The sequence below is a fragment of the Oenanthe melanoleuca genome, chromosome 10 (assembly GCF_029582105.1).
Source record: "Oenanthe melanoleuca isolate GR-GAL-2019-014 chromosome 10, OMel1.0, whole genome shotgun sequence".
NCBI classification, from domain to species: domain Eukaryota; kingdom Metazoa; phylum Chordata; class Aves; order Passeriformes; family Muscicapidae; genus Oenanthe; species Oenanthe melanoleuca.
Window position 1 is genome coordinate 9,204,266 of NC_079344.1, and position 23,279 is coordinate 9,227,544.

At 40.1% G+C, this 23,279-nt stretch overlaps 1 protein-coding gene across 1 annotated transcript; it reads left to right on the forward strand.

Annotated features, from left to right (window-relative positions):
• The first annotated feature begins 1,416 nt into the window (after window positions 1-1,416).
• On the forward strand, window positions 1,417-22,730 carry TMC3 (transmembrane channel like 3). Its single transcript, XM_056500232.1, has 22 exons — window positions 1,417-1,522; window positions 2,825-2,968; window positions 4,245-4,320; window positions 6,815-6,896; window positions 7,286-7,392; window positions 8,780-8,878; window positions 8,969-9,111; window positions 10,540-10,687; window positions 11,968-12,011; window positions 12,160-12,307; window positions 13,075-13,184; window positions 13,337-13,415; window positions 13,915-14,148; window positions 15,696-15,824; window positions 16,483-16,550; window positions 16,767-16,895; window positions 17,726-17,836; window positions 18,220-18,345; window positions 19,674-19,752; window positions 19,950-19,992; window positions 20,595-20,892; window positions 21,571-22,730. The coding sequence occupies exons 1-22, from the start codon at window positions 1,428-1,430 to the stop codon at window positions 22,409-22,411; spliced, it is 3,333 nt and encodes a 1,110-aa protein (XP_056356207.1). The 5' UTR covers window positions 1,417-1,427; the 3' UTR covers window positions 22,412-22,730.
• The last annotated feature ends 549 nt before the right edge of the window (window positions 22,731-23,279 follow it).

The following is a 23,279-nucleotide window of genomic DNA, read 5'->3' on the forward strand; positions in this document are numbered from 1 at the left end:
TATGACACAGTCTGTGCTGCAGAATACAGCTGAACTCTGAATAGGGGCATTTCTTTACCCCTCTGCTTTGTGCTAATGGAACTCACAGATTTCTAGGGCTTCACCCAGCAAGAAAATGCTGGGCTTATTGTGAGATACATTTTGGAAATTCAGAATCATATTTGTCTGTCCCTTACTTGTCATCTCAGAAATTAAGTGAATTACACCAAAAGGACTTGCTCTTTCAATACTGTAACAAAAGATAAGGCTTGTGACTACTTAGCCCTTTAGTTATTTAAGTAAATAAGTCTGGGACTTACTACATGGTAAAAAATTAAAACTTCTCATCAAGGGCAAATATTTTAGATTAATTCAGGACAGAGAGAAAAAGCAGCCTGTGCTATTCTCTACAGGAAATTTAGAAGAGAGAACTAAATGTTCTTTTTGTCAGACACTGCAAGCAGAAGTTAACTACAGCAGACCATTGATTTATGCAATCAAAATTGTTGCTGCACTGTGTGCAGAGCTATTAAGGAGAGAAAATACCAAGTTAGGAACAAGAAAAAACTCTCTGCAAACTCTTCCTTTCACTCCCACTTTCTGAGCATCAATTTATGGCAACAGGAACTATTAATATCTAGTATTTTTGGTCTATTTTGCTGTATTTTAATAATGGGACCAGAATATTTGTAACTTCTATGATGGAGAAAAGCGCTAAAAATTCACTTTCCTGGCCCCAGCAGAACCTGGAGCAGTTTATTCCATCCTGGCAACCAAGCCCAGTATCACAGGGATGCTGACAGAGAGATTGTGCTGGTGCTGACCATGGAAAGGGTGTCAGGGGACTCTCCATGATTAAAATTAGAAGCCCTGTGGGAGAGTGACATTGCATATTAATAGAGGCTAAAACACTAAGTCAGACATTGTCTCAAGCACAGGAAGCAGTAATCACCAACAACACCTACAGAGTGTTTGCTGGAAACATCACCCAGAGCGGGTGGTGAATGGGATGGCGCTCAGAGGGATGTCCCTCGCACACACACGGGATATTTGGCTGTGAATTAGGGCTGCACTTGGTCCCTCTGAGCTCTGCCCCCGAGCGCTCGCTGCTCCCTCCCGGTGACATTTGTGATCAGTGATCCCAGGGCTGGCAGCGCTCGCTGCTCCCTCCCGGTGACATTTGTGATCAGTGATCCCAGGGCTGGCAGCGCTCGCTGCTCCCTCCCGGTGACATTTGTGATCAGTGATCCCAGGGCTCGCTGCTCCCTCCCGGTCACATTTGTGATCAGTGATCCCAGGGCTGGCAGCGCTCGCACTGATCAGTGATCGCTCCAGGGCTGGCAGCGCTCGCTGCTCCCTCCCCGTCACATTTGTGATCAGTGATCCCCAGGGCTCGCTGCTCCCTCCCCGTCACACTGGTTTGCTGCCGAGGCAGAGCCCAGCCCGGCATGGCAGCGGCGCCCGGCTCCGCCCGGAGCTGCAAGAAGCAGCGCACGGTGAAGAGGCAAGCGGGCAGCTACACCTACCAGGAGCCACCCCACAGGTAAGGGACCTGCCCTCTCCCGAAGGAACAGTCTGCTCTGCCTGGCACTGCTGGGGGAGCTGCTTCTTTCACCTTCATGTGTCAGACTTGAGAAGGTAATCTGGCTTGAGTAACAGCGGGGTAGCATGGAAATGAGCATGAGAAAAACCCTTCTCTGTATTTTAAGATGTATTTCAAACCTCTTTGATTTTTTTGTTTATTTGTGGTTTTTTGGTTTTGTTGGGTTTTTTTGTTTTGTTTTGTTTTGTTTTTTTTTTTATTTTGGCAAAGTCACATTTCATACTGAAACATAAACGCTGTATGTAAAGCAAAGTAATTCCAAAGAGTTCAGGGTATAGCATGGTAAGAAGTTTCTTATTCTTTTCCTGTGTAACTATAAATTTCCCTTGAATGTCCTTTGTGACTACAGACCAATGGATTAGTGGTCTGACAAAGTATCTCCCCCAAATATTATCCCATGGTATGGTTTAAGTTATGATTTATTTCTAAGTGATTGAAAGGCTGCCTTTTCAGGAAAATTGTAGAGAACTTTCCCAACAAGTACATAGCAATGCAATTGGAAACTTCCTGGCTGGTGGTTGCAGTACTCAGATTCCTTAATGTCATTCAGGGAGAAATGCTCACCACAAGGTTTTTAGACCTAAGGCTCTGCAAGAATGAATATTGCTGCTGTTTCACAGACCAACAGGGAATTGCAAGAGCTGTAGCTGAGCAAATGTGGTGACAGCATCAGAAAAGATGATTTAATCATCATCCACAGAAATCTGCATCAAAGCACATGAATCTTTTCACTGGGACAAGTAACTCTTGCTATGTGGGGTCCCACACCCCTGTGCCCCTCAGCAGGGAATAGGATTAAACAGTGACTGAATCACTTGCTCCTCTCACTCTAACAGTAAAATATTTTATCATTATTGAAATAAAAATAATAGGTATGATTAATAAATGAATGTTATCTCCTCTTTCTGGAAATGTTTAGGCAGTACTTTGTTCCAGAAGAATATACAGAGAGTCTTGCTAGCATGAGGCTCAAGGTGAATGGCTGGAAATGCCTGGAGAAGAAAGACTGGGCAGGAGTGGGGATAATTTATGACTGGCCAGCAAGTGGTGGGGAGGAAAAGAGGTATGTCCTGGAGATGGAGAAATTATTAATCAGCTCTAATGCACTAAGGTCATGTGAGTGTCCTGCTCTTACAAGGCTCTAACAGGCTGGATCCTGAGCACATCACCGCTTTGCTGGGAATCTGAACAGGAATAACTTGTCTCCTTTTTCCTCTCATGGTGTGTGTGCTGGGCTGCCAGCAACTCAGATGATGACACTGGTGAAGAGAAGGCTGAGAGCCATGACCCAGAGCAGATCTTTCAGAACATCCAGTACCAGAAGGAGATTATGTCCAACATCCGCTGCCGGCCGTGGCCGATGAGGCAGAAGCTGAGGGCGCTCAGGTAAAAGTGCTGAGCTTTTCAGCCTCCCTGACTGGGACTGGGACCGTTTTCAGGGAAAGATGGAAGGGTTTGAGCATAGGAATGACTTAGAGCTGCTAGGAAAGTGTTCCATGAGGATGCTCTGGGAAGATCTGAGGGCTGGCTGAAGGCAGCAGCCTCTGGGGGGACAGTCTGTAAGTGAAGTTGTCTCTAGTGCATGCCTGATTCCCTTTAGAGAGTCACAGCACAAAAGAGAGCAAGAAATCATGCTTTGGCTGTTCACTACTAAAAGAGACTGTCAGCTATTCTGTGGTCCAAAGGAAGGCTGTTAGTAATGCTCCATAATATGAATATATATATATATGAATAATTTTTAAGTTAAATAGTTTCACTGTATCCCAAAAGGAGAACCAGCCTGCCTTTTTAAGGTAATTACCTGGTATGAGAACAGAGTCATATCTTCAGGAAACATATTGTAAATGCAGTCAATACTGGACACTTGTAAGTTTAAAAAGTGGTCAGTGCAGTAAAAACTGTTTCACTGTTTAGGATTTCAGTTATTATAATTCCAGATTTCCAGTGAAAGAGCATGTGATTAACAACTCTTTGGGCCACCAGTCTAAACTGTGTCAGGTCTTTCACCTCATGATCTGTGTGTGCTTGGGATTTTTTCCCCTTTTCATCTGGCATTTTCTCTCAAAACCCTGTATGTGCTCAGATGGCAATGTAGCCATGAAGAATCCCTACCTTACCAAGAGCCCTTGTGAAATCTGGGAAGCAGAGAGGTTTTTCTCTCTCAGGCACAGTCTGTGACTTCCTGCTGTCCCATGCCTTTTGATCAGATCTTGGTGGTCCCAATCCACCTTTTGCTGAGTTCAAAGGCTGTGTATGACCAGATGAACATGCATCTCTTTGCATCTCATGAGACAGCTACTCCATAGCTGTAGAAGAGGTGTCAATATACCAGACTGTAAAGGGGATCTTGCTATTTTACTCATCTGGGTTCTACCATTTTAAAACAAAGACTTTGAAACAAAAGGACAGAGAAATAAATTAGAGGAACAGAAAACTCTCCCTGCAGCCAACTCTTGAATGCAGAGTTCTCTCAGACAAAAGTCTGAGTGGTTTTAAATTATCAGGAAAAAGCTCAATTGTCTGAGAAAAAAAAGCTTTGCCTGGATGGGGGCTGATGGTGGGACTGTACTTCAGAGCATCTGACCCCTGGGTAGCTGGTGCTCGAGCAGGGTAAGAGAACTGGGCAATGGGATCAGGAGAGACTGAAGCTGCTGTCCCGCAGGCAGGCGAAGGAGATCGTGCTGAAGTACGAGGGGAGGCTCACCAGGACCAGAGGATACCAGGCTGCTGGGGCTGAGGTATGGCTGCTTGCCTCAAATCTCTTCATTTCTCCTTCCCACCATTTGCAGCTCTGATTCAGAGAAGTGTGTGTTTGCTGTGCACTCCTGATACTGCAGCTTGGGACTGCAGAAGGACAAAAAAGCAGTTAAAAGCTTCTTTATTTTTTTTCCCTTTTTTTCCCCCCCCCCCGTTGTAATGTTAGTAATTACATTTTTGCAGACTAATTTCATGTGTTGAGGGATGAATATCCTTCTGTTAATGCAGGATAAGCTTTCTTTTCAGACAGCCTACAAATATTGATGCCTATTAGAGGGAGTGATGTGAATAGGACAGCAACAAACATGATGCAGTATCCTCTGAAGAGCTATTTCAACAAACTGGGGCCACAGTTCAATAGCTTAGTATGAAAAATGTGTCTAGCTTTTAGTTTGGAAGACAATCCTCCAATAGCTTATGTTAAATACACTATTAAGGAAAGAGTTTTGCTTGCATAATTCTCAGAATTTGAATCAAATCTTAGCAAATCTACTTATACTACTGAAAATAGACACTGGCCTGAGCTTCTGGAAATGTATAATATGCAGGAAATTGTATTTAATAAGCAACCAAGAGAAGACTTCTTTAGTCATATAAGCAGTCAAGAATATTTTTGTCATCTTAGCAAGTAGACTTTTAATTACTAATTTGTCTTAATTCAGAAAGGCAGGGCTAGACCAATAGAACACCATGCATGTGAAAAGTGAAGAGCTGCACTTTTATCTGCTGCTCTGAGATGCCGGCCCCCAGGAGCAATGCACACTATGTAGAAAGAGTAAGTTTTCCTTGTTCTTCATTTGCATTTGTGGCAAATGCAGTGGAAGTAAAAATGCTGTTAAAATAAACACTATTTTTTGCCCTTGACATGAGTGGAACCAGGACTTCAGCTAGAAAGAGAAGTGCTAAATCAGAATGTCAGTAAATCAGAGACTGGGCTCAGTGCTTGTTCATATAATTCTTTCTATACAAAACCAAAAGCTTTTATCTTAGAGTTCACAGTGAATAAAAGTTTGTGTCTAATCTAATTGCCTCTATTGTATTTACTTGAAGACATTCAGCACAGGGATGTAATTTAGAGGTTAATTAGTACCACTCATTAGGTGCAGCAGATCTGTATTTTATCCCAGCACAATTAGGGGGTATAGTCTTTACATTAGGGCTAAATTCAGCAAAGGCAACAGAACGAGCTGCCTTTTTTTGGTGTGAGTTTTTGTTTGGTTGTTTGTTTTTAACTGGAAGAGATTTTTTTCCCCCACCTATTTTCTTAGAAAATAACATTGCAACCAAGGAGACAAAAATTGTAGCACAGCAAAACAATCACTGCATCATTAAAATTAAGAACTCAGTGGTTGAATATGTGCTAAGAACAAAATCCAGCTACTAGGTGTATATGTATTTACATTTTTTTTTTTTAATTTGCAAAATATATAGTGTTCATGACTGGAAAATCCACTCATGGTATTATTTATGAAAATTGAAGTTAAAATACATTTTTACTATCTTGTACTGAAAGCAATTTCCTTTTTTCAATTCAATTATTTTACCCTTTCTTTGTAGCTGTTTTTTGTTTGTTTTTATTTTTCCCAGTTAAAGCCAGATGCCCATACTGTGGGTTCTAAGAGTGTAAATTGTCCCTTCAGGTACACAGTAGGGAGGAAAAGAGATGATAGTTATCAAATGATAATTTTAGCAAATTTTTCTTCACTGTGGACACATTGGTATTCTTTATAAATCTTTAGTGCAGCTGGCACAAGGGGCTTGAGTCCTTTCTCAGCCCTGTGAACCCTGAAAGTTGCAATCCCAGCAATTCCCATGCAGTTCCCAGCACCTACAATCTCTTTAATTAAAATATTTCCCATTCATGCAATGAAATGCCTATATCATCATAAATATTATTTAACTTTGGCCAGAGACTGATTATATTTTCAGTAATTAAAATGTTATTCACTCCTCTTTAATTTTAGGAGATTAAATTACATTATAGAATATTGACAATGCTATTAAAAATGCCTAAAATTTAGGAAGGATTTTAATATCTAGCTGTACTAAAAATACTGGAATACAAGTCTTTTTCCTGTTGATACTGTAGTTATAGCTCTAACTCAGAAACTCAAAAATTGCTCCACTTTTGCACAGGTGGGTTTTACTTTTTCTCCCACATGTGTACAGGAAGATCCTCTGACCATGCCAAAAATGGAGGTTGAATAAAGACTCTACAAAATATAACCACAGGATTCCTGCAGGTGTTGGCTGCAATACATAAACCTGAGAATATAAGAGTTAAATTTGCTGCTGTTGAATAAAAAAAGTTTATTTTTCCTCTAAGAGAATTTCCTCTGAGGTATTATGCTCCTAATAAGATCTTAGTCATCAATGTTTGCAACAATTCTTGTCATAAAAGATAAGACATGAGCAAAACACTCAGCACTTCATTTTTTTAATTTTTTTTTTCATATTTCTCTATTTTTTTCTCAGCTTTGGAAGAAGTTTATTCGACTTGCATATAATTTTGTGGTAATCTTTATTCCTTGGGAAATGAGAATAAAGAAAATTGAGAGTAAGTATAAAGATTTAATGGGATTAGTAAAACCCTGAAATCTTGAGTTTTATGGTGTATTTTTTTAATGTACTGAATTAAATAATATTTGGGAGGGAGTTAAATGCATATTTTCAGCAGTGAAATCTTTATTTAAAACTTTGCTTTTATCTTCTCCTGGTGCCTCAGAAACTGCACATTTCTCATTGATGGTCTCAGTTGGGGGGTAACTTTTGAAAAAGTCAATTTTGTCCCTTTGGGATTCTGAAAATTAAAAAATTCTCTGGTTTGTTTAATGCCCTCCATAAGAGAGGTTTTTCTTTTTGGCCTGTTATTCAAATATTTCATGGATAAATGATACAAGCTTTTATAGACTGTGCAGGTCAGGTCACTGTTTTTTGTGGTTTAAGGTCATTTTGGGTCTGGAGTTGCCTCTTACTTCATCTTCCTGAGATGGCTGTTTGGAATCAATATTGTCCTTACCATAATGACAGGAGCATTTGTAGTCCTCCCAGAGGTAAGACCACACTGTTAATATTTAGAGGAACACTTACTGTTGCACTTTCCTTTCTCAATGGCACAAACACCACACTTAAAGTCATGCCTCAGTTTAAATGTACACTGTGGAATGAATTATTTAAGATAAATTTCCCTATTAAGAGGTTTTTCTCTACCAAAAGATAACAGATTTTTTTCTGTTACTGTTAGAGATGGTATTTTGTCAACATGGTACTAATGCTTTTAGGGAATATGTTCTAATCTGATTACTAAAATAAAGAACACATTCTTAAAAGACATAGTGGGTGTTGAGAACACTCAAATACTGTCAGTGTCATTAACAGGGAGAAAAAGAGAGCACCCTCTCCAGACCCTGGATTATTGATCATTAGAAAGCATTTCCTACAAGTTCTGAACAGCCACAACTTTGTTTAGTTCTTGCATATGAGTAAGGCAATTTGTTAACTTTGTTCAATTATTCATAAATATTAATTTGCCTCTCCTACCCTGTGCTTTAATAATGTTATCAGAAAACAGCAGAATACCTGATTTTATTCTCACTCTGCAAAATTAAAAACACTAAATACTCTTCGAACAAATAAAAAGTGAATTTAATCCTGAACTATCATTTTGACATCAAACACTGCCCCATTTAATTTTAAAATGCTCACATTGGAAGTATGACTTTTAAAGCCATACAGACCTGGCTCCCTGAGAGTGCCACCCATGTGGGCAGCTCCAGATGTGTTCCCCTGCACAGCCCTGCTGAGATGGGCTCGTGCAGCTCCTGAGACCTCCTCTTATTTCCACATCTCCTGAGATCTCTTCTCTATTACCCATCTCCTGAGACCTCTCTCTTTTCCCATCTCCTGAGACCTTTTTCTTTCCCATCTCCTGAGACCTCCCCTCTCTCTCCCATCCCCTGATCCCTGCTCTCTCTCTCTCCCATCCCCTCTCTCCCATCCCCTGACCCCTGCTCTCTCTCTCTCCCATCCCCTGACCCCTGCTCTCTCTCTCCCGATCCCTGCTCTCTCCCATCCCCTGACCCCTGCTCTCTCTTTTCCCATCCCCTGACCCCTGCTCTCTCTCTCCCATCCCCCGACCCCTGCTCTCTCTTTTCCCATCCCCTGACCCCTGCTCTCTCTTCTCCCATCCCCTGACCCCTGCTCTCTCTCTCCCATCCCCTTTCCCATCCCCTGACCCCTGCTCTCTCTCTCCCATCCCCTGACCCCTGCTCTCTCTCTCCCATCCCCTGACCCCTGCTCTCTCTCTTTCCCATCCCCTGACCCCTGCTCTCTCTCTCTCCCATCCCCTGATCCCTGCTCTCTCTCTTTCCCATCCCCTGACCCCTGCTCTCTCTCTCCCGACCCCTGCTCTCTCTCTCGATCCCTGCTCTCTCTCCACAGCTCCTGGCTGGAGCCCCGTTTGGCAGCACAGTCAGCAAGACCATTCCCAAGGAGCACATTGCATCTGCTCAAGACCTGGACACCATCTGGTCACTAGGGGCAAGACTCAAACCACTCCTTGTTGTTTTTGTTGCTGTTGTGTTGTAATTGTTGGTTACTGCTCTAACTGGCGGGCTCTGGTCTTTGCAGGGCTACCTCCAGTACTCTGTTCTGTTTTATGGCTATTATGGTCGTGACAGGAAGATTGGGAAAGCTGGATACCGGCTGCCTCTTGCCTACTTCCTTGTAGGAATGGCTGTGTTTGCTTACAGCTTCATCATCCTTCTAAAAAAGTAATTTACTGTTGCTCATAAACTTGTGTGCTCAGGCAATCAGCAGTGGTACTTACTCCACTTCCTCTGTATTTATTCTGTGTAATTCTATTAACATGCTCACCTCTGCTAGTACCATGGAGGCAGACTGAGTTCCACTCTAGATTGCCCTTTATCTTGTTTTAATCTTCACTCTCTGTTCCATTTCCCAGCCTACAAAAGGAGGGCAGCACAGATCATCTGCATGCTTTGTCTTTGTGCAGTTTAATGCCTGACACCCGTGGAAGTCCTTTCCACTCTTTTCTGTCATAAATATTGCTATGACAGAAATTTCTATTTGAACTGTAATGCAGCACTATTAATATTCACTTCTATTGAAATACAAATATAAAACTTCCACCCCAGGTGCAATATTTGCACTGCTTTAGTGGGTATGTGGCATCCCATTGGAATGTAAGCTTAATTTCTTTGCTGTGGAAGGGCCAGGAGTAGGAGTTACTTAGACAGATCAAGACTGCCTGTGCTGACCATAAATCCAGGGATGTGCAATGCTTGGAGAAGGTCACTCTATCCTCCCCTGATTTGCTTTCTCTTTCCTTCTGGATACCCATTTGCCTGGCACAGTGCAGTCCAGGGACATTTTCAGTGCTGTCTGCCACAGCTCTCAGTTTTGAGGTCAACCCTCCCTTTTCATTCATTTATTTTTAATCTACCTGCAGGTTTGTGCCAAGGGTCACTGGTATATTTGACACTGATCTACACATCTGCAGTTTCTAGATATGATCAGCTCTTCTCCTTCTCCTGACTTAGCTCAGTGATTCTTTGCTTAGCTGTGTACAGCTCCCTTTAACATTGTCCTTCCAGATGCCCTTTCTTTTATAAGCTATTAATCTTCATTTCATTTCCTATGTTTTGCAATATTCTGCCACCTTGCTCACCTGACACGAGTAGAAGGGGTTTTCTTTTTTTTTCCCAAGGCTTGTAAAATGGCAGTGGGTTTCTATTTGACAATAACATAGATTTGGAGGGTTAAAAGAGTACAGCAAACAAACAGATCTTGTGCACAATCACTAGTTATGCCAAACTCAATTGAATTTCTGTAACAGTGATCTTAGTGATGGTATATTCCAGCTGGATTTTAGCTTAACTGAAATAGGTGTAAGCCCATAATTCTAGTGAGATTTATGTGCTTTATTTGTCAGTTATAAAGACTGTAAATATTGAAATGCCCTTCTACATTGAGTCATTTCTCTCTAGATGTAAAGTCAAGTTCATGAGCTGCACCTCACCCTGTTTTATGTTCTTTAGAAAGCTACCAACAGCTAATTTCTGTCAACCTTTGGTAGCTCTAAATGTATAAACATCTGAAAACCATGAACCAAACCAGTGAGTTCCTTCATTACCATCTCCACACACCAGAAGCAGTTAAATACCTGTTATTTTTTACAGAATGGCAAAGAACTCAAGAATGAGTTTAGCAAGTGCCTCTGATGAAAATTACACTTTCTGCTGGAGACTGTTCTGTGCTTGGGACTATTTGATAGGAAACCCTGAGGCTGCAGAGAGCAAAGCTGCTGCCATAGTCAACAGCATCAGGGTGAGCAGCTGACCTTTGAGTTATTTCAAGTTGATTTGCTTGTTAATCTGTAAGCCATGTAAATTTTTCCTCTCATCTCCTTGCACTCCCTATTGTTTGTTTGTATTTATTTACAGATCTCTTTGCCTAGGGGAGGGGTGATATCACATCTGTGTGGTGTTACAGGCACATCACATTTGCTGACGTCCCAGCAAGGCCACTGTGTCCTTCCTTGGGAGAGGAGTTTTGTTTAATGAGCCTGTATGTGTGACAAGAAGTGAGATAACTAAAAACAAATGTGCTAGTGATGAAATTTCATTGAGTGCTGGAATCAAGTTTGTGATAGCAATGGGTTTTTCAGGAAAATAAACAAATTTATAGAATGTGTAATTGGTTTTATGCAAAGAAAGTGTTTCATGCCTCAGGGAATCTATGTACAACAGCTCATATTTTACAAGATGCTTTTTTACAGGATAATAAGTTTTATATCTCTCTCTTTGGTTTATAGCTTCCTGCACACAATTTATTGTTCTTTCTTCTTTATTTTATCAGCTATTAACCAGACTCCCCAAGGAAGTGGCCATGGCATCAAGCCTGTTGGAGTCCAAGGAGCATCTGGATGATGCTTTTAGTCAAATGGTTTAGTTTTAAGTATTCCTCTGAGTATCAGGAATTTGGACTCAATGGTCTTTATGGGTCCTTTCCAACTTGAGATATTCCATGATTCTATTGTGTATTTCATCTCTCCATAACAAATGGAGGGGCACCTTACATGTCTCTCAATATTAGAAAACTGTTAAAAATACAGATGTTTTGCATCTAGAATTTAAGAATATATGTGGTTTTATCAAAAGTAATTTGTTTCCCAAATTCGGCTTATTTTCATTATCATTGAACAAAAATTGCTTCAAATTGCACCAAGGATAAATAAATAAGCTATGATATTTAGTTATTTTAATGGCTGAGGATAACTTCTGAGAGTACTGTATTGTATTAATGACACCCAGAGTTTAAAGGCACTTCATGCCAAAAAATCTGCAAGTGTGACCCTCTTCTTATACCTCCTTGAACATGCATAGCTGAAAGTGCCTGAGCATCTGTTTACTGTGTAGTTGTTTCTCAGAATCTCCATCACTTTTTAATATCACATATCAGTGATATTATGATAAATCAATTATATTTATCTGTTTGCACCTCCAGGATGTGATAGGTTTTTATTGGTATGCTTTAATTACCATGAAAAATATGTGCCTTATTTTTGCTGAACATTATTAAAATGGTAATGCTGTGTTTCTTTCAAGGAAGCTATACTGGAAGAGCAGGAGAAGAAGAAAAGCAAAAACTTGTACGTATATGAGATATTTTTTAAAGCACTGTTTTGATGCAGGTGTCAGTGCTAATCTGCTTGTCTTGTACTTCTAATCCCTGTTAGAGATGACCCCTGGAGTCACAAGGCAACCTGCTGTATTGCTTGTATCTGTTTTTTTCCCTAGGGCAGTGACCATAAGCCTAAGGATTATTGCAAACATCCTGGTGCTGCTGTCCCTTGCAGGAAGTATTTACATCATCTACTTTGTGGTGGATCGATCCCAAAGGCTGGAGCGCACCAAAAAGGAACTGACTCTTTGGGAAAAAAACGAGGTACACTCTTTATGCCACACTGTGTTAGAAGCAGGGTTGCTGTCTGGGGGCTTTCTGTAGCAGTGTTGTGCACAGAGGTGTAGATAGCAGGAGATGGGCCAGGAGAAATGAGGAATTAGTGGGCAGACCTGGATGTGCCTTGGCACACTTGCTCCCTCAGCTCTGCAGCCAAGTGTTAGTGCAGCTGAGCTGGGCAGAGCAGGGTGCAGGAGCTCATTTCACAGACACTGCAGGTCCAGCAGGACCCTATTTTGTGAGCACAAAGCTTAACCTCTCCTGTCACTTATCAATCTACTTTTACACCCGGGACTGAGCTGAGCAAACACTGGGCTGATGGACTAGAATGGAATTGACTTTGATAACAGCAAATGATTCAGTATCAGGGGATTCTGAATGTTCTGTGACTATTTCCACCCAGAGGAATGAGCAAGAGTAGGAAGTGAAAAGGCATGAAGAAGCCACTCACCCATTTCAGAGGAAGATGCTAGCATCATATTTCCTACATGTTGACTTTTAATTCCAATTAGTAAAGTAGACATTAAAAGCTAAAATATCTGGAGTAAAGACTCCTGAATGGTACTCCAGATCTAAAATTTTTGATCATAGCTACTGTTATTACTAATGACATTAATAACTTTTTGAAACATCTCCTCCAAGGAAAGCAATCACCAAACCATGTGCCTCAGCAGTATTTCAATCAGCCCTCAAGATTCCACAGAAGGCCTTCATCAAACACTGCAAAAGTGCCTCATGTTTCTGTTCCATAGGTGAGCGTGGTTGTGTCACTGATCACAATGATTGCACCCTCTGCTTTTGAGCTCGTGGCAGCTCTGGAGATGTATCATCCAAGGACCACTCTTCGCTTCCAGCTTGCCAGGTATGGGCATTATTCAGTGTAAAAAGCAGGTGTAGAAAAAGGAGGAAAGGAGAGGTGTGTTCTGTTTCGTGTTTCAGTACAGCCAAACCAGAGAATGTATGAGAAGTCAATGGTTACTGATGCTGGTAACCCATATTTTATTCTCTTTTCAGGGTTCTTGTCCTATACCTGGGAAATCTCTACAGTTTAATCATTGCTCTCCTGGATAAAGTGGACAGTATGAGTGTCACTGTAAGTTTAACTTGATATTTTCTGATGTGTAAAGCTAGTAGAATTCATAGACAGAATTCTGTTTATTGTGAAGTATATGAAGTCAGATGAAAATTTGTTTGAACTTGATTAAAGTGTTATGGTTTGATAGGATTGTAGAGTTAAGTTTAGACAGTAATGTTTATTTACAACTACTTATAGGGTCCTTTTAATTAGTCTTTAAGGATAACTGGATCCATTTGATTGCTGATATAATAAGATAAATAGATTTTTGTGCATTGCTGAACTACTAAAAAAACCAAACCTCATCACTGTAGGTCAAATATTCCTGCCTACCTAAATTAGCTTTAAGTCCTGCCCTTTGGTGTTCCAACTGACTCTATCCATTGACAGCTGTTTAACAGTTGCCTGACTGCTGCTTGGAAATATATGAAGAAATGTCTGTGTGTGTGTATGCTGCAGAAGGTGCAGACATCTATGTACAGTTAAATAGTAGCTTTTGGGACATTTATTATTTCAGGACTCTGATGTGAACAACAATGCAAGTAATTCTACCACCTCCTTAGCAACCAACACTCTTTCTAAGGATGACAATTTTACCATTCCTGGTGTACAATTTAAGAGAAATGGCTTTGTCACATTGGAAGAGCATCACACCCAAGGCCTGACAGTCTCAGACTCACTGGTGAACCAAACAATTTCCTTCAACACCCAGAACCCACAGGATCAATGCTGGGAGACATATGTTGGTCAAGTATGTAATTGTTTTATTGTCATCAACTTACTCCACTTAATCCACATTTGACAAAAAATTAAAATCATGCTGTGCTGTGTTTAATTTTAGAACTTCTATTTGTATAAATTCCAGAATTTAGCTAAGGATGATGTAGGAAGGGTAAAGACTGTGCAAAGTGCTATGGCCACAGGTACAAGCTTTGGATTTTGTTCAGTATCTACATTATGTTTAATGCTGTTCAAATGTTCTTTTGCCAGGCTTTGGCCTCTATCTTCAGATCTGTACAGATCTGTGATATGGATCCTGTTTTAACAGGGTACATCCTTCAAACCCCTACAGAGAAACAAGACTATAAAGAGATATAAGCAGCAACATGCACTCAGTGCAGTTTCAGATTGCTGCCTCAAGAGATGGAGATGCAGACTTGAAACAAGCACTAGATTGTGCTCCTGGTCATTTGTACAATATCAGAAATCTCCATTCTGCCTCAATAAATCTGTAGACAATCAAGTGCTCTTCACTTTTTCAGAGGGTGGAAGCAACAACAAAAGGTTTCAAAATCCCATAAGTTTGTAGGAATGGGGACAGTTGGATGGCAGTGCCATGTTCCCACACCTGGAGTGCAGAGAGTCTGCAGATTCAATATGACATCTTTTGCTTCCCTACATATGAAGGGTACATTACTTGTGACTTCCAGGGGCACTGATACATTCAGAGAGAAATTTAAACCACAAAAACGCAGAAGATGTCACCAATCCATTTGAGGCATTGTGTCACACTCATGTCTAGGCCACTGGATTAAGAACCATGTTAGTGTACTTCTGATTTACTGAGCTTCTTTTTGCAGAATGAGCAATATTAAAGGTCTTGTTTGAATATCAGGAGGAAAAGACTCCTTCAAGGTTTATTAGCCTGACTTCTATTCTCATATATCCCCTTTGCACAGTCTTATAAAGGGTTTGAATGCTTGCATTTTTCCCCAGAATGGCCTAGAGATGTATAGAACTGTTTTTTTCCTATTTTAATTGCATATTTTTAAAGTTCAATTAAATATAGGATAACCACATTCTTTTGTAAGTACTAAACAACTATTTTTTTCTGGCTTCATGATCCTATGCCATTAGCTTGTGGGTTTGTCTAAACAATAAGATATTTCTCATTGTGAAACACTTTGAAAATATGTCTTACAAGAGTCAGCTTAATAAAAGAATGGGTGCAATAGGAAAAAAAAACCCCATGTCAGTTTAGCTAGATACATTTTTAGAATATGAAAAAAGAAACTCATTTAAAAGAAAGTTTGATAGCATCATGACCAGAATTTTACTGCTGCAAGCCATAAAAGGCACCCTGGAAGCTTGATTATATTTATTCTCTTCAACAGAACAAAGACAAGTAAGGGAAAAATCAAACAGGAAAATATAAAAAGGAAATTATTTACATATTCAATTCATATTTTATCAGAATAGTAAGCTTGAGCCAAAAATACAAGTACAAATGCAAAAGAGCCACATGCAGTCCATTTGCTTTCAGAATGACTCAGAATGTGTGAACAATGTGTATTTCAGGAGATGCTCAAGCTTTCAATTATCGACATGATTTTCACAGTCGCGAGCATCCTGCTCATTGACTTTTTCCGGGGACTGTGTGTCCGATACTTGAGTGATTGCTGGTGCTGGGATCTGGAAAGCAAGTTTGTAAGTACAACCCTTATTTTATCAAGCTAAGATGTTGAAGAAGGGCAGGCTCCTTCTCTCAGTACTAAAGGTCCCTAAAGTCTTTCCACAGATGAATGATTTCTTGGTAGCCCACATCTATAAAGGCAAAGCTCAAACTGAGTTTAAATTGGAGGGTACAGGATGAATGCTGCCTTTAATGTTTTTCTCAAGCCTACTCACATGGCTCTGGTGAAAAAAAAAAATTGGTTTACACAAAATACCATCATAGAGCAGTTCCCACAGTCTAAGGTAACACAGAGGTCACGTAGTTGTTCCCCACATCCTCTTTTCTGCAGCTGCAACATCTTTATCTAATGTAGACAGTGGTCCAAGGAACAGTAACCAATGCACACAGCCCTTTAAGAAAATTACAGTGGGTAGTATTTGGTTAGCAAGAAACTGTTGGCATAAAAGGCTGTGGACTGTTCTTTTTCCTTAAACATGTGAAGTAAACTAGAGGAATAAATTCATTTAATCCCTGGCTGCAGAGTGGGTTTTGCTGTGTTCCCCCTGCCTGCCAGCATTGGTATTTGATCTGGATATTTCAAGCTATTTACTGTCTGCAAACTGATTCAGTCAAATGTATTTAACAAATGGTCTGAAAACAAGATTTCATCTTACACTGTATTTCTTGTAGCCAGAATATGGAGAATTCAAAATTGCAGAGAATGTATTGCATTTGGTATACAACCAAGGAATGATCTGGTATGTAGTCCTTATATGTTTTTTCTTGTCCTTTGTTGGCTGACTGCTAGGTCAATGTGATGATTTAAATGAAACCTATTTAAGTAGGATATTGACAGTGTAGCCTTTTATACTGATAGTTAATAGTGAATTATTAATCTATTTATCTGGTGTGGGGTTTGGGGTTGCTATCAAAATGGCTTCTGGCAACACTGAGGACTGACATGATTTTTCCAGGATGGGAGCTTTCTTTTCACCTTGCTTACCAGCATTCAATGTCCTCAAGTTGATTGGGCTCATGTACCTGAGGAGCTGGGCTGTGCTGACGTGCAATGTCCCCCACCAGCAGGTTTTCAGAGCATCTCGGTGAGTCCAAATGAGAATGAAAGGTATGGAAAAAATCAAATGCAGGCAATGGAAATATCTTGCATCAATATGAAAAAAAATTATAGGCGATTTTGGCTCTAAAAGTTGACAATCCAATTTCACACTAACACTGATAGCAAAGGCCTGAGGAAAAAAGACATAGTTACTGAGAAACTGGAGGGTTTATGAAGCAGGGTAGTTGAAGATGTGCAAGAACTAAAAAATATGTCTGGAAATATTTATGTTAGGCCATAATGGCTATCTAGGAATGCTTTATTTCCATACAAACCTGACAGAGCACAATAACATATATGTGTTAACTGTTGCAAGTCCTATTTCTTGATGTTTCTCTCTTTAAAAGCAATGCAATATCTGCTTTTGTCTGTTGCATTGCACAATAGATTTCCTCATTTTTCTTCTATCATGATGAATATCTTAATTGTTTATTCAAAATGGAAATAATTTTGGGCATCTTTAATTCTTAACAATCAGTTATTCCTAACATTTTTTTTAAGATGAATTGACTTCTGCTGCTGTTCTTTTTCTCCCCCAGGACAAGTGAGCAGTAAGGGCAGCTTTTGTCAAAGATGCAGTAACCAGTTCTCTGGCTGCAGCAGTGGTATCTGGAAAACCATGCAAAAAGGATTTTGATCATTGAGAGTCTGTTTAAACCATCTCTGTTTAGACTTTCTAATTATAGCAGACTGATTTTAATCTTTCAGACATGTTGATCTTGAACTGAATAGGTAGACTCAGACTTGCACCTTTTATGTTGCATCTGGTTTTCTCTCTGATTAATACAATGTGAAACATGTTACACCTCCTTGCAGATCCAACAATTTCTACTTGGCCATGTTGCTGTTTATGCTCTTCTTGTGCATGTTACCAACCATTTTTGCTATTGCCCGATACAAACCATCCTTAAGCTGTGGCCCCTTCAGGTAAGGTATAATGGACCAATGAAAATCACAAAGATTTTATTTCCCCCTCTTACAATAAGCTTGTCATGTTTCATAATATACCAATTAAATTCAAAACAAGTTGATAGGACAATGCTTTTTGCACCAATATTTTACAGTTTAAGGTTTAACAAGGTGAATAGGTCAAAGTTCTGAGTTGATTTGCTTTATATACATAATTTGGTTTGTTTATATTTACATAGTCGAATGTGCCACTGAGCAATCTCTCAAACATCACTGTCTTGTGTCTCCACTTAAGCACCCTCCAAGCTTGTTTTTAATTCAATGCAACACTGCTTAACAAATACACTCTGGATTCCTTACAACTTAATTTTACCTTTTTTTCCCTCCCACACCTCCTGTAGTGGTCAAGAAAAAATATATGATATTGTTTCTGAAACAATTCAAAATGATTTTCCCTCATGGTTCAACACAGTGATTACTTACATCAGCAGTCCTGTGGTTGTCCTCCCTGCACTACTACTGTTATTGTAAGTACTTGGTTTTTGGAGGCAGATTAAGTTGCTTGTATTGATACTGGCCTTACCTGTGGACAGTCAAATGTAGATACTGAGGCACAAGCACTGCATTGTTGCAGTTTCATTAAGCACAGCTTAAAAGACAATTCCAACACCTCCCTGAATGTGTGGTATATGGACCAGACAGGAATGAAAATATGTTAAAAAAACTTCCAAAAGGAATTTCTTGTTCTGGGATACTCTGTTAGAGCAAGTTCACTGTATTGTGTCAAGGCTTGAAGTGCTGATGGTTCCAGGAAGTTTAAGAACCTTCTTCTCTCTAAAGAGCTCCTCAGAAATAAATTTTCCATATCTTCATGGTCATTAGCTCAGTTTATGACAGTGAACAGGGCTCAGTCTGTCATTTAAAGAAGCTACTCAGTCATCCTGATTTATGACAACATAAATCAATTATTACAGTCTGGTCTTAAGTGTTAATTTAATATAACTTGCTGCAGACTCTCCAGTAGAAGTCTTTTCTTATTTGAGTTATAAATAATTTTCACAGTTGGGAAATAATATTGATTTTGAGTTTTTTGAAATTCACTTTGTTCTCTGGAAAGTTCTATTGTTTTGCTTGTACCTTTGTACCATTTTTTCCCCTGTGTAAACTGCATGTCCCACAGCATGGCTTCTCAAATTGGAAAGACCAAAGCAACACTTCCTATTTCAAACTTTGTCCTCTAAGGTCCAAGCCATGTAATATTTACAAATATAAGTATTCCTATTGACTGCTTCAAACTGACAGCTAAGCAGTTATGTAATTATTTGTGGTATGAAGTCTAGCTACAGGACTTTGTCTGAAAGCCAGTGCAATCCATTATGTCAGGCCATAATCTGCCAGGATCTCATCTGTGAAGGTAAACAAGGTGTTATTTCAGCCAGCCAACAAAATTGCATTGGTAGAGTTGTGCAAACTCAGCTGTAACTCTGGTGTCTGTTCTGTAACCTTGGACTGGGAAAAAAAAGACAAAACAATATCTGTCAAAATTATTTGTCTAGAATTAAAAAAAAAAAAAAAAATCAAATGAAACAAATAAAACTAGCTAGAAATGCATCCTGGGCAACAAACACAATAAAAGACCTGCAAAAAATACAGGTGAAATTAGAACTGCTGCTAAACCTGGTTTCAGTGTAATTTTTTTCATTCATCTATATTTGCTTGAAAAAAGGCTGTAATCCATTATTACAACATAAGGAAAAGCTACAGAGCAGTAGCTGAACTTGTACATCATTTTGATCCTCAAAAAGAAACTGTCAAGAATGTCTGAAGTGACTCATATCACCCCTTTCACTTCTAGCATGCTGATCTACTACCTACAAAGTATTGCAAGATCATTAAAATTCACCAACAATCAACTGAGAATGAAGATACAAACAGTAAGTATAGTGAAAAGCACTTTTACATGTAATTTGGGGGGGTCTTCAGTAAAGTATGAGCCTAACTAAATGTCTAAAGTCACTTCTAGTGTTAACAACGTAAAACAAATCCTGTATTTTTCATCCTTACACAGCAGGAGATTTACTCTCTAATCCATAATAATTTACAGATTCTGATTCTTCTGAATGTATTTTAGGAAAGAACTGAAGACAAGAAAAAGGTGGTTCAGATGGCAGTAGGTAAGTTGGTGACCTTTAGAAATGCCACTATTAATAAAGCATTTGGACATAAACCCATTTTGATTTCTCATACTTATAGGGAAGTACAACTACATTTTAAAACTGTATTTCCTGTAGAATCCTCCTTTTAGATGGTTTCTGAGCTCAGTTTGACTTAATCTTGGCAACACTGAAAACACTGTGTGTAGTTTAAACCTGAATTCACCTGGAATCTTTGGACCGGGTATTTTCCTGCTTTTATAACCAACAGGGAAGAACCTGGGATGCCTCTTTGATGATTCAAATAATTTCAGACTTTGTATACAATTCAGAGGCTGGTAGGCAGAAGAAAAATTGTCTTGTTGCCCATTTTGGAATCCCAGAGTGCAACATTCAGTGTTTTTTCCGTGTCCCCAATACTCCATCTGCTATGTACTGCAGTATGAAGATCTACCCCTTGATCATCAATTCTCCTGGTGTGACACCAGTTTCTCTTCTCTGAGCACAGGGGGTCCTGTTGGCCTCGGATCCCTGAGTGAAGGGGGAATTCCAGCCACTGAATTTACACAGCAATTTTGAAATGTAGACAACTGGAAAATTCCATAACAATTTCTGTTTTCTAGCCAGAATCCAAAATCTGGATGCTAATGACAAAAGACCAGAGCAAGAAACTGATATTATCAGCCAGGAGTCTTCTGTTCGTTCCTCAACACCCCGAAAGAATGGCAGTGTCTTGAACTTTGAATCTCCCGTGAGCAAAGGCACCAGAATACAAACCATTTCCCAGTCTGTGCCCCAAGCTGTGGCAGCAGCTGATGTAGTGAGACCTGCCAACACAACTCCCACAACTTCAACCTCTTTAACACCAGCTCCCTCTGTGTCAAGTGTACAGAAACCAAGAAATGATCATATCACAAACAGGTAAGACTGCTTTGGTTTTGAAATGGTATTTATTCCAGCAACACCATGCCATACATGTTTATTTACAAAACAGCTGTGCATTCAGACTGTCTGGAGCTGTACAACAGCAGAGGAATTTTTTAAAAGCAGATTCATTCATGGGTTTGATATTGATATTGCTGGTGACACCATCCTTAACAAAAATGGGATTATAAACCTTTTGAAATGATGCAGCTGATGGAGTTTACACACAGCTCAAGCAAAGGTAAATACCAGACTTGCCCTCAGGCACATAACTAAAATAGTTTGTGCAGATACCATCTCCACAAACAAAACAAATGCAGAGTGAAGGCACTCTGGCAGAATGTCTGCACAGCTTTAGTTGTGAGAAAACCACTCTGGCATATCAGTAGATGGATGCTTCAGACTATCTGTTGTTTCTTTTCCAAGTGGATAAAAAACAATTCTCAGAACAATAAAAAAACCAGAAAGGGAATATAACTTGAGAGGACAATTGTGTAACCTTTTCCTAGAGAATAACAAATATATCTCCTAATTTCTAGGGTATGTTTCTCAAAATGATTCTAAAAATTTGGGAGACATGATAATCTCACTTTTTCAACTTAGACTTTGACTTCAATTCCATTAATCGATGTGTGTATATCAACATTTCCTCTATTTTTTTTTTCCTTCCTAAAGATATCCAAGTGTTGTTCATAGGAGTGCGAGTGAGCTGTGCAAAACAAAGCCCTACACACCAGTGACTTTCAAAAAGCCCACTGAGGATGTTCATTCTGAGCCTCTCTTCAGAAAAGCCATCCGGCAGGTGAATTCGGATGCCCTGGGGGCAGGGGCTCCTGTATTTTTGGGATGCAGACCATATGCTACCAGGTATTTTCTGGTTAATGAAAACGAGCCCCGCAAAAAATCGCTCCGTTCTACCTCCCGGCTCCAAAGGCATTTCAGAAAGGAGGAATCAGGAGACATCATTGAGTTGTATCCACGCCACGTCAGAAGATATGTGGTTCAAACACCACGCCAGGTGTATTCCCCTCATCCCAGCGAAGATGAAGAGGATGAAGAGGAACTTGAGAGAGAATTCATGAGCAGATCCCATCGCCCTCGCTCGCTGTCTGACCTTCGCCCAGCACCACGGTTTTACATTGGGGATCGTGCTGATGGCCACATTCTAATGAGCAAAGATCTAGCCAGAGTGCATTACAAATCCTGGGATGATGGGTTTGAGCTGGACCTGGACAGGCCTCCATATGCTTACAAGAAAGTACACCTGAACTATCCTGAGCCACGTGTTAAACCAAAATCAAAGCAAAAGCTGGAGCAATCTCTAACAGAGTCTGATTCCATTTCCATTGAATCCAGCAGTGATCCGCAGAACAGCAGCAATGACCAGTACATCCAGGTCATTCATACCAAGGACAAGTACCCAAAAGCTGGGGCAAAACTCACCAAAAAGAAATCTAAGAACAGTGTTGATCTGAGTGTGTCTGAGCCTAGTGAGCTGGTGTGCTCAAATGTCTGAGGAAGTGCCCCAGCCTCGCTGTGTTTTGATCCAGTGTATGGGCAGTTGTACTTTACATGCTGTTTGAAGTCTGTCAGAGTAACTGAGATGTAATTTTTCTAAGAATCGTCTATGCAGCCACTCGAGGTAGGAAAAGCCTTGTGTTTTACTCTTTATTGTACCTTGCTTTAATATCACAAATTATATGCTGCAAATTTTAGTAAAGAATGTTATTCCAATTTATTCCTTACTGTTATGCTGTCAAAACCCAAAATCTCTGTCTACTGGAAAACCAAAAGCTATGTACTTGGAGCACTTCAATTAAACCAATACAAAAATACATCAGATGAGGCTCTTTTTATCTGACACAGCTACAGCTGAAGACTTCCTGAATAAATTCAGCAGGGAATCAGCTTCTGCAAACAGAGTTGCTACTTAAGAGTTCATCTTGATGTGCCTAATTTGAATTTGCTGGCCCAAACAAATCAGGAAAAAAGGTTAACTAGAAAGAATAGTGAGTTTCTTTAGAGTTTATTACATGGGCAGAATTCGTGAGTCGGAATTCTAGATTGAATCCTAGATCCTATATTAACTTTCTGGTGAGCCTCAGACCAGCCTGGTAAACTTCTCCGTGGTAAACTTTCGATCCGTGCCCTTTAAAGGACTCACTTCACTACTCGGAGTTTCTAAACTCTATCCCGTTTTCCACACACCATGCAATTTTGCACTTCCTTTAGATACCGAAGACCGGTCTGTTGGTTTTTCGGACTGGGATTACAGCAGTGACGAGCGCGGGGCGGCCCCATCTCTGCGGAAGCAGCGCTCCGCCTGCGATCCCACACGCGTTACCACATCCCGCGGTTCATCTCCCCGGTTCATCCACCCGGTT